The sequence below is a fragment of the Lepidochelys olivacea genome (genome assembly GCF_965140295.1).
Source record: "Lepidochelys olivacea isolate rLepOli2 genome assembly, chromosome: 13".
In the NCBI taxonomy this organism is placed as follows: Eukaryota; Metazoa; Chordata; order Testudines; family Cheloniidae; genus Lepidochelys; species Lepidochelys olivacea.
The window spans coordinates 14,348,498-14,360,868 of NC_140423.1; the positions used below are offsets into that span (position 1 = coordinate 14,348,498).

The 12,371-nt window shown below is 41.4% G+C and overlaps 1 protein-coding gene across 5 annotated transcripts in view; it reads left to right on the forward strand.

The window, feature by feature from the left end:
• BCAS1 (brain enriched myelin associated protein 1) overlaps window positions 1-12,371 on the forward strand; it is a 95,756-nt gene that overhangs the window by 53,732 nt on the left and 29,653 nt on the right. For all 5 annotated transcript variants that reach the window (XM_084645740.1, XM_084645744.1, XM_084645743.1 and 2 more), the window contains 2 exons: window positions 1,691-1,726; window positions 2,098-2,301. In XM_084645740.1, the coding sequence (XP_084501866.1) occupies window positions 1,691-1,726; window positions 2,098-2,301 (240 nt within the window). The remainder of the gene's footprint in view (window positions 1-1,690; window positions 1,727-2,097; window positions 2,302-12,371) is intronic.

Consider the following 12,371-nt stretch of genomic DNA (forward strand, 5'->3'; position numbering starts at 1 on the left):
TTGGAGTGAGCAGCTCAAGAGTCATGATAACTGGTTCAGTGAAGTTTGGATCTGGTTGCATAAACTGTGTGCTGCAAGGCTACCAGTGTTGCAATAAATCCAAAGATCACACTTTTCATGTGAACAAACTCCCAAATCGAAAAGCAAATCCCAACTAAGACCACTGAGTTTTAACTGATTTTTTACATATAAATATAAATTCGCCCTGAGTTAACAGGTCTTGGGTAGGGATCTCTGCAGGGAGGCGGGGTGGGGGCAATGGAATCAACCTCCAACCACTGGTGCCGCCCCTCTGTAGCTACAACACCAGTTTATAGACTGGAAATTCCTAGCTCCCTTGATCCACATAAGTGTGGACCTCATGGTTTCTTCCCTAGGCTGCCCCAGTGGTCTGCTCTGTTGATGATAATCAGAGATGATATATTCTAGGCACACTCCATGGCCTTTAGAGTGCAGAGATGCCCCATGGCTTCTCTCTTTGCCGTCTCCCTCTCCTCCTGAACAGCCTTACTGCAAAACGCAGCTGCTTTAAAGGGTGTGTGCAGACCTTCTGAGCTTGGGTAAATGTTACTCCCAAAAGGTCTCAAGGGTACAGAACCTTTATCTTCAGTATTGAAGTAGGGCATACAGTGCTTTGCAAAACTCTGCAATAAGACCTGATGCTCGAACAATCATAACAACAACAAAAATGTACTTGCACGGTTATTTGTAATGGGCATAGCTCAAATATTAACCAGGCCTCAAAACAGAAATTAAAAACAAACATTACATGGCCCTATATAGCCCCAAATCCATCCTAGACAATTCTCTACGTCAGCTGCACCTAATATAATCAGATCCACCTACATTTAAAGGCCTGATTAAGCAATTATTGCAGCACTATCTGCAATATCTTACTTGCGTTTTGCTACAAAATATAGGCCGCAGTATAGCATTTATCACTCAACATTTCTTATCACAGAAATTAGGCCCAGATTTTCAAAGACACCATTTTGCAAACAGTTCCCATCTACAAACATAAGCCAAGGTTTGTACACATGTATTGAGGGTTGTATGTGCATATGCGTGCACACAGGCACACACACACAAATGTGTGCCTTTGAAAAGCTATGTCTAGTTGTTGTTGTTTTTAATTTGTTATGCCTTATACTAGGAAATGAGTTGGAGATTTTTTTTTTCTTGAAAGTACAAGTCTGTGAAAATAAATGCATGAGAACTGGCCACGAAGCACCTGACATGAAACTCCGGTGTTTCTAAAGATATAAATAAATTGTTGGGAAAAGGACACAAAATGCACCAAATAAAGGTGACTGGTGTACTAGTGGATGAGTTTGAGTTTGGTGATTTCCATAAAGTAAGCATGAAAGCCCAAGACCTTTTAGAAGCCAGCTCTACTCCAGTAAGGTAGAGCTGATGTAGTGTGTATCATTAAAGGGCAATTCCTCTAGGTCAAGCAAAAGGTTTATTGCTGGAGCTGCTCAAACTACAGCTGCCTTGTTTCTTAAAAAAGAGTTGGTAGAAGCAGGGCAGTCCAATTCAATTTACATGGCAGCAGGAGTCTGGACTTTGACACACACAAGTATTCACTGAAAAGAAAATGATTAGCGATACAACCAATTCCTACACTGTGTAACTGAGAAGAATGGTATTGTTCAAAATAAACTTACCGTTGTGCTTTGTTTCCCTTTAGTCCACAAAAGAGGCCCAGGAGCCAACTAATGCCCAAGTGAGTAGGATTACTTATAAGTCATCCAAATGACTTGTATATAGTCATTTTTTTAACTAATGTCACTGCCACATCCAGTCTGACACAATGTATGAATGTAACAGTTAACAGTCTTTGCAATGGATGGATTTCTACTTAGTTTACATCTTCCTTGCCATGAGTTCACTGCATTACTTACCTCTGAAGTGTATGGCAATGCAATTTGTATGAGTGATGCTGTACAAGTTGTGCTCTACTGTGTCATATTTCTTGGGTGAGCGTGGTTTATTGCGTCATCGCTCTTGTCATGAGTGATGCTTGAGTGTGTTTTGAGTCCGTTTTCCTTTACAAAGTTTTAATGATGCTGTAACGATTTTTGTGTATGTCTCTAGGGTGCTGAACAGCTGCCGGTCACCTCTGTCAATGTAAAATCTGAAAAAAATGCCCCTCCCTCTCAGGAATCGCAGACTGCAAAAGCCCCTGAACCCGCAGCTCAGAAGCAGGCAGCAGCAGCAACTACTGAAGCTCCCAAAGATATGGCTAAGGAGAGATCTGCACCTACTTCCACACCATTGAGCAAACTCTTCTGGAAAAAGGTATGTCTAGATTTCGGAATGGTTTCCTCTGCTCCCCATCTCCGCAGTTTGGGGAGATAATGTAACTGGATTCCTGATGAAGGAACCAAAGCCAAAAAGTTAAGCAGAGTCACATTTTTAGACAACATAGGTAAGTGTGAATGTCTATGCAGTTACCACCACTGTGCATGTGCTTTGTGCAGTTGCCTGTGCAAATGGCTATTGATGGTTATTTGCACATGTATTTCCTTTACTAGTGTGTAATTATGACCCTTCTGGAAAAGGCCTATATGACTTAATAAAGAGTAATAACTTCCTATAGAATTTTTGAGCTAACCCTATGAATAGGTGATATAAATCTCTATTAAATTATATAGGTTGGTTTAAAAATCCTTTAGAGATTATATTATTCTTTAATAAATTCTATAGGTTTTTAGAGTAATTTCCATAGTAGTCTGTGATGGGTTCGGTCACAGAGACCTCCCCTTGGTTACTGTCACCTGACAAGCTGGAATTGCCTCTGAGCCCATTTTCCCTGCCAGCTTGGAACTCCAGAACACCTGCTTTTTTGAGCCAGACCTGCTAGTTTGCTGCAAACACAGACCCAGGTCTGGTTTACGCCCCCAAAGCTGCAGACTTTAACCAAAAACTGCTTAGCAAGTTGCCTATCTCCAGCACCCAGACACCCAGTTTCAAACCTCAAATAAATCAGTTTTACTCTGTATAAAGTTTATGTATAAATAAATTGTTCACCCTCTATAACACTGATATAGAGCTGATATGCACAGCTGTTTGTTCGCCCAGGTATTAATCACTTACTTTGGTTTCAGAGTAACAGCCGTGTTAGTCTGTACTTGCAAAAAGAAAAGGAATACTTGTGGCACCTTAGAGACTAACCAATTTATTTGAGCATAAGCTTTCTTTGGGTTATTTTGGGTTAATTAATAAACAAAAGTGATTTCATTAAGTATAAAAAGTAGGATTTAAGTGGTTTCAAGTAATAACAGGCAGAATAAAATAAGGTACCAAGAAAAATAAAACAAAACATGCAAGTCTAAGCCTAATACACTAAGAAACTGAATACAGGTAAATCTCACCCTTAGAGATGTTCCAATAAGCTTCTTTCACAACTAGACTCCTTCCTAGTCTGGGCCCAATCCTTTCCATGGTACAATCCTTGTTAGTTCCAGCAGGCATCTTAGGTGAAAAACAGAAGATTCCACATGACAGGGCCCCTTTGTTCTGTTCCACTCCCTAATATATCTTTGGCACAAGGCGGGAATCCTTTGTCTCTCTCTGGATTCCCATCCCTCCTTCTAAATGGAAAAGCACCAGGTTAAAGATGGATTGCAGTTCAGGTGACACGATCACATGTCACTGTAAAACTTCATTACCCACTAGCTGACACCCATGTATACAGGAAGGCTTACAAGTAAACAGAGCCATCTACAATCAATTGTTCTAGTCAATGGGAGCCATCAAGATTCTTAACCACCACTAATGGCCCACACTTTGCATAATTACAGTAGGACCTCAGAGTTATGTTACATATTCCTAGTTTCAGATACAAGAATGATACATTCATACAAATAGGATGACCACACTCAGTAGATTATAAGCTTGGTAAAGATACCTCACAAGAGACCTTTTGCACAAAGCATATTCCAGTTACATCATATTTACACGCAATGTCACAGAGTCTGTTTCTTTTTTTGGAGTCCCCTGATTTATTTGTTTTACTCATGCTGACGCTCTGAAACTCTGTCCCTCCCTTGGTCTGTTTCTTCTAATGGGTTTCAAACAAGAATGAACTTACTTGACAGACAACCTAAGGGTTGGCAGCCCTTAGGTAAAGCAATATATTTGATAGAAACTAGCAAGAATTATGAAAATGAAGCTGCAGTTTCTATGGTTCTTTGTGGTACATACAAAAAGGCGGGGCCCTATCTAGTTTTATTTACCAGAGGAACTACACTGAATCATTGTATCGTGAATAACTGCCCCCTCCCCCGGGCTACGGTTCAAATTTAGATGCCAAAAATGAAATGCTTCCAAATAAGTAGATACTGATTAAATGAAGCCCATGAGCTTCTTTGTCTATGATTTCTCTGCTGGGCAGAAGAATTGGAGACATAGTTTCTGTATGCCACTAACATTGAACATTTGTGGTGCTTACTACTTCACAGATGAAGCAAGCATGATTTGCTTGTTTCACTTCACATCCAAGACAGTTTAAAGCAGTTGTCTGGGTTTATTATTTTCCTATGGCATTGGATGAATCAGGTATTTGTAATAAAAGGAAGCCTGTAAAGTGGGGAAAGAGATATCTGAGAGGTTTCATATTGTTACAGAAACCATATCCACTTTCTGAATATGTCTGGCTCAATGGAGATGCAGAGCAAGATGCATACTGAGCCTCAAGATGGGATAAGAAGAGAAACAGCTGAATCAAAGAGACAAATCCATTAAGTTGTAAATTCACTGACGTCAGTGGGAGTTGTACCAGAAATTCACTTTAAGCCAAGTTGTCAATTTTTTAATAAATAAGTAACCTAGTCTACTGTGTAAGAGGAAAGAAGGGAAATGTAGATCTGTTCCTGAACATTAACTCTCATTGAAGATTTATGGGCCAAAATTCCATTCGGACTAATAAGTGAGATTCTGCCTTCTACAGATGGCCAGCACAAAGCCTCTGCACTAGGGGAGTCTCACTAAAGTCTTCTCCTGAGGGATTCAATTGGACTCAAGTAGTGCAGAGGCTTTCTGCACTGTGGTGAGTTCCATCCAGTATAAATATCAGCTGCCCTCACACACCACAACCCCGTCCAAATATGACAGGCCCAGGCAACTCCCTCCATTTGTTTCTTCTCTTTTTTTTTAACCTCTGTCAATCTGAAGGGAGACTGAAGGGGTATGAGGACATGTCAAGGTCCTTCCTGGCATGTGGGACCTCCTTGAGCCTGCAAAAAGGGCTTGACCATCCTACCTAATGTTTCTTGTGGCCCTCAAAATTTGGAACAAAAATAAACTACTGCAAGACAAGAGTCCCACACGTGCTCTGGCACCAGCCCCACTCCAGCCTTGGGTGTATTGTGTTCCTCACCATCCAAATGGTGTTGGTTGATCAGAGTGGAAATTTGCCCCAGTGGTGGACAGGGACTATAGAGAGCTCTGCATATCTCTGTGCAGACCTAACATAGGCTGCAGCAGATATGGGTGACCCTTAGAAATTTCTGAGTATAGTTGGGCCTTCACCAAATGCATGACTCTAAAGACCCCTGAACTTTTGAGGTCTTTGAAACCTGGACCCAAATTTTGCTGCATGGGCCCATCTTTGCCTAATTTTGAACTATCCAGACTTCCTGATTCTGCAAACTTTGGCTGGAAGTCTTATGAGAACAAGATTTGTTGTGAGATTTCTGGTCTTGCCTGCTTCCAGCTGGGATAGAAATATCATGAGCTAACTGAAACCAAATAAAGGGACAATGAAAAATAAGAAAAGGAGTACTTGTGGCACCTTAGAGACTAACCAATTTATTAGAGCATAAGCTTTCGTGAGCTACAGCTCACTTCATCAGATGCATATCGTGGAAACTGCAGCAGGCTTTATATATACACAGAGAATATGAAACAATACCTATTCCCACCCCACTGTCCTGCTGGTAATAGCTTATCTAAAGTGATCATCAGGTGGGCCATTTCCAGCACAAATCCAGGTTTTCTCACCCTCCACCCCCTCACACAAATTCACTCTCCTGCTGGTGATAGCCCATCCAAAGTGACAACTCTTTACACAATGTGCATGACAATCAAGTTGGGCTATTTCCTGCACAAATCCAGGTTTTCTCACATCCCCCCCACCCCCATACACACACAAACTCACTCTCCTGCTGGTAATAGCTCATCCAAACTGACCACTCTTCAAGTTAAAATAGAACATCTGGGGGGGGAGGGGGGTAGGAAAAAACAAGAGGAAACAGGCTACCTTGCATAATGACTTAGTCACTCCAAGTCTCTATTTAAGCCTAAATTAATAGTATCCAATTTGCAAATGAATTCCAATTCAGCAGTTTCTCGCTGGAGTCTGGATTTGAAGTTTTTTTGTTTTAAGATAGCGACCTTCATGTCTGTGATCGCGTGACCAGAGAGATTGAAGTGTTCTCCGACTGGTTTATGAATGTTATAATTCTTGACATCTGATTTGTGTCCATTTATTCTTTTACGTAGAGACTGTCCAGTTTGACCAATGTACATGGCAGAGGGGCATTGTTGGCACATGATGGCATATATCACATTGGTGGATGTGCAGGTGAACGAGCCTCTGATAGTGTGGCTGATGTTATTAGGCCCTGTGATGGTGTCCCCTGAATAGATATGTGGGCACAATTGGCAACGGGCTTTGTTGCAAGGATAAGTTCCTGGGTTAGTGGTTCTGTTGTGTGGTATGTGGTTGTTGGTGAGTATTTGCTTCAGGTCGCGGGGCTGTCTGTAGGCAAGGACTGGCCTGTCTCCCAAGATTTGTGAGAGTGTTGGGTCATCCTTTAGGATAGGTTGTAGATCCTTAATAATGCGTTGGAGGGGTTTTAGTTGGGGGCTGAAGGTGACGGCTAGTGGCGTTCTGTTATTTTCTTTGTTAGGCCTGTCCTGTAGTAGGTAACTTCTGGGAACTCTTCTGGCTCTATCAATCTGTTTCTTTACTTCTGCAGGTGGGTATTGTAGTTGTAAGAAAGCTTGACAGAGATCTTGTAGGTGTTTGTCTCTGTCTGAGGGGTTGGAGCAAATGCGGTTGTATCGCAGAGCTTGGCTGTAGATGATGGATCGTGTGGTGTGGTCAGGGTGAAAGCTGGAGGCATGCAGGTAGGAATAGCGGTCAGTAGGTTTCCGGTATAGGGTGGTGTTTATGTGACCATTGTTTATTAGCACTGTAGTGTCCAGGAAGTGGATCTCTTGTGTGGACTGGACCAGGCTGAGGTTGGTGGTGGGATGGAAATTGTTGAAATCATGGTGGAATTCCTCAAGGGCTTCTTTTCCATGGGTCCAGATGATGAAGATGTCATCAATATAGCGCAAGTAGAGTAGGGGCTTTAGGGGACGAGAGCTGAGGAAGCGTTGTTCTAAATCAGCCATAAAAATGTTGGCATACTGTGGGGCCATGCGGGTACCCATAGCAGTGCCGCTGATCTGAAGGTATACATTGTCCCCAAATGTGAAGTAGTTATGGGTAAGGACAAAGTCACAAAGTTCAGCCACCAGGTTAGCCGTGACATTATCGGGGATAGTGCTCTTGACGGCTTGTAGTCCATCTTTGTGTGGAATGTTGGTGTAGAGGGCTTCTACATCCATAGTGGCCAGGATGGTGTTATCAGGAAGATCACCGATGGATTGAAGTTTCCTCAGGAAGTCAGTGGTGTCTCGAAGGTAGCTGGGAGTGCTGGTAGCGTAGGGCCTGAGGAGGGAGTCTACATAGCCAGACAATCCTGCTGTCAGGGTGCCAATGCCTGAGATGATGGGGCACCCAGGATTTCCAGGTTTATGGATCTTGGGTAGTAGATAGAATATCCCAGGTCGGGGTTCCAGGGGTGTGTCTGTGCGGATTTGATCTTGTGCTTTTTCAGGAAGTTTCTTGAGCAAATGCTGTAGTTGCTTTTGGTAACTCTCAGTGGGATCAGAGGGTAATGGCTTGTAGAAACTCGTGTTGGAGAGCTGCCGAGCAGCCTCTTGTTCATATTCATGAAAAATAAGAGAAATTGGAGAAATTGCCCAAGTTTTACAAAGCTCAGGAAAAAAATTGTTTTGAATTTTGTCTGAAAGCCCTGTCTTGCTTTTTATTTAATCCAAAGCAGTGTTTGTCTAGCTTTAGAAGTTGCTTGATTTTTCTCAGACAAGTTGAAAAATATTTGCATTTTTCACTAAACAGGTGTTATTTTCAAATGTTTTGTTTTCTCGGTAGGAAACAAGACATATTGTAATTGCTTCATAATAAAATCCCTGGCTTGGCTTTAATGATTGAAATAATGCATTGCACCAGTCTACAACTCCCTGTCGGGTGTTCATGTTCATTCATGTTCCCTCGCTCTCTCTCATTGTAATGTAGCTGATTTAAAAATACATGAAAATGTATCTTTTGTCTCCATTAATGAACTAGTTGTTGTCAAAGGAAGGTTGATTGTCATGGAAGAATTATTTTATCTTATCTCATATGTGGCAGGCATGGTCAAAATTAGGCTAATTAAAAATATGAACTAGGTTCTCAGCTGGTGTGAATTAATTCTTCATTGATTCCAGTGAAATGATGCTAAATTACACCACCTGAGCTTCTGATGCTATATTCTGTTAATTTAAAATAATCTTTGGACCCAGTTCTTCTCCCACATACACTGTTTTACAGTCATTGAAGTGTATCTTGTTTACGTAGGTATAAACCAGTGGGAAATTAGGCCCTTTGTCTTTTGAAAATCTCACTCTTCTCTCTGTTTGAGAAATGGGTACTGTAGGTCAAATCTGAACCTTACATTGGTGCAAACTCCATAATAACTCCATTGATTTGACCAGGGAGAACTGAATTCAATGGAGTTACTAGAGATATAAATGGGTGTCGCTGAGAACAGAATATTTATATTTATATTTTATATTTAGATGTTTTTAAAAAAATAAAATTACCTGTTTGGTTTGAATGATTATCCCTTACCAGCAAAAGATTTGTGTCACTTCCTTAGGTTTTCTTGATAGAGGAATATATTATATTTCCTTTAACCAGGAATCTTGGTGACCTAATCAGCTGAGGCCAAAGGAGTGCATAAAGGCACAAAATGATTTCCCCCCTCATAGGTTAGCCTGAAACTCAAGTTGTTTTGGAGATCTTGCTTGTCGGTTTTTATTTTTACTTTATCAATTCCTTTTGCATACTTAACGTATTGCTCTCTTTCCTTAGTTGTTAGAGAGCAGAAGCTAGTAGCAGTTCAAAATAAGTGTGTGTAATTCACACCAATGTGTAGTGCTTCTTTTGAACTAACAAACAGAAACAATCAACAAACAGATCCAGTTACTTCTCCCTTTCCAGCAGGACTCCCTGGAATCTAAAATGCTTGTCTCTTAAAGGAGCTTTCACTTCAAAATATAACTAATGAAATGACTGTCAACAGACTGCAGTGCTAATACTTTAATTAGAGCTCAGTAAACAGTGCAAAATAATATCTGTGAATGCTTGTTTAACTCTCCAAATTAATTCACTTCTGCTGCGTTTGGCCCTATTTTGTGATCACTTTCCAGGAATATTCTCACAAATGGCTGGAATGTTTGCCAACGTAGCCTTTCTATTTTTTAAGCAAATGGTGAATATTAATGGAAAAGCAAATTTTGCATTTGTAATTACAAGTATTTGCACTGGAAACCTGATTCCAGGACTGGAACGTATCTAGGCATAGAAATATACCACATGGCCATTTTGAATATAGAATGATTACAAACAAGCTGCAGGCTAAGAAGAATTCAGGGAAATTAGTCAGTAAATTATCTCAAATAATGGATACATTCTGGAGGGGAAAATCACAATTTGAAGTAGTTACAGTTTTGAGGTCATAGATGTATCAGCAAAAGACCTGCCTCTGTTACTGAGATGGGAGGCTTCATCTATTGACAGTATAGCCAGCAAGCTGTCCAGCAGGTATGATAAGCATGTACTAAACAGCAACCTTCAGCACTGAGTCATTAGCATGGAATTTGCAGAGCAAACAGTACCTGAAGGGTGTGTGCCATAAAGAAGGAAAATGAATATTTGGGTGGAGAAGGTGGTTATAATGTATTGCCCAGGCCTTATCGAGTCCCTGAAGCGCTTTGTCAACCTCCACTACAGAATGTACTACTGGCAAAGTTGCATGGGAGTCGAGGGTCAGGATATCACTGAACTCTGGTCTTTTTATCCTGCCTCAAGGGGCCAAAGCAACATAAAGGGGCTTTAAAAGGAAAGATCCCTTGTGTAGTAACTAGGAAAAACAGGCACAGCTGATTTCTGAGGAGCCCCTTGAAAGTCCTAATGTAGCAGGCATGCTCGGGTGGGGCTAGGGTTGGGAGGTGTATCAAAAGCTGGGCCATAGCATATAGCACTATAGAGGTTCTGGACAGTGCCACTTCCCACAAGCCGGCAGGGACAGGCTGCAATAACTTAAACAGAACCTTTCTAAGTTACACAGGGGCCACCCAAAATCAGAAGGGCACAAAAGTGGTTTAAAGCCATTCTACTTCTCCCACTGGGCTATTGAGTTCTGCCATGTGCCTCTTAAGCAGTAGAGATCAAAATCACACTCAAATTCCAATTTACCCCAGTGTAACTGACAGCAGAATTTCGACTTATAAATCCAGAAAGCTCAGTCAATGTAATTTATGGCTATAGGAATATCACCGTGTATTCAAGACAAATAAAGTTGATAAAATTGTTCTCCCTATAATTTATTATTATACAAATTGTAGAGTCCGCCTTTTAAAACTAATCACAGAACATAGTGTCATTTTTAATTTTTATTATTGCTTTGTTGAGTACAGAGGAAGACAGGCCCAATCCCTAGAGGAGAATGTAATTTAATGTAAAATCATTCAAAGTTTATTGACCATCCATAACCAATTCTGTCCTTTCATTGTCTTTTGTTTTGGACAGTACATCCCTGGTGCCAATGGGCGTTGAGGCACACCCCAAGCCTGTACCAGGGCAGAACATTTATGTATCTTGACATTGACAGGTTTTCTGTCTGCCTATGCCAAATGCTGAATTATACTGTTAAAAGGTATTGTGGGATGTATACTTTAGCATAAGTAAAGTAAGTAGAATACAATGTAGCATGACTTCCCAATACTCTCATTTAATAACTATTATATACTATATTAATAAGTGTATAATATATACTATATTAATAGCATTGGCAGTTCTCACAAAAGAAAAATCAAATCATTTATAACTCCTGATTTCTGGGGATGTTCTTACTGTGTTTTGTGGGATTGCTGCTTTGCAGCTCCAAACTGAACAATAATCCCAACAGGTTCATCCATTACTAAAAGGAATCTACTTTGACCTTTCTCGGCACTGTATTATAAAAGTTAATGTGGGATGAAATACCACCCTGTGAACGGACTCTAAATCCTACTTACAATCCAAGTCAACATTTCAGAGCCTTTTTCTACAACCTGCCGAGAAACTATAAAAAGAAACCATTTGGGATATCCAAAGTCAGGGATCATAGACCAATGTCCTTTCTGTCTTAATCTTAGGTACCTACATGGCCCCCATTATTATTGTGTCTGAATGACTCTCAATACCCCAGGGAAGTAGGGAAGTACTAATATTCCCATATTACAGATGGGAAACAGAGACATGAGGCTTGTCTACATGGTGTGTTAGTCTGCACTACTGGAGGTGTAAATTCCATTGTACACCAGTGTGTGGTGCACTAACTGTCTGCGTGAACCCTGCTGGCTCACACTTAAAGTTCCCTGGTGAGCTTTGATGTAGTCCCAGTACAGCAACATGCACTGGGGAGCTTTAAGTGTGAGCCAGCAGGGTTCACACAGACAGTTAGTGCACCACACTCTAGTGTGCACTAGAATTTACAGCCTGGCTGGTGTGGACTAATGCAGTGGTTCTCAACCAGGGGTCTGGGGCCCACTGGGGAGCCCCCAAGCAGGTTTCATGGGGATCTGCCAAGCAGGGACGGTATTAGACTTTCTGTCCTGGGCCACAGCAAGCCAAAGTCTGACCACATGGGGTTGAAGCCTGGGGTTCCAAGCCCCGCCACCCAGGGCTGAAGCCAAAGCCTGAGCGACTTAGCTTCACAGGGCCCCTTGTGGCATCGGGCCCCAGGCAAATGCATGCTTGCTACCCCCTAATGCTGGCCCTGCCTTTTACATGCAGAAAAACATTGTGGCACAGGTGGGTCATGGAGTTTTTATAGCAGGTTGGGGGGGACCTCAGAAAGAACCCCTGGACTAATGCATCATTTCAACAAGCCCTAAGACTCAAATCCTCAAAAGATATGTAGGTGCCTAACTCCCATTGCAGTCCAACTTCCTATTGTTCCCTGTTCCTTTTTCAATAGAAAATTTAG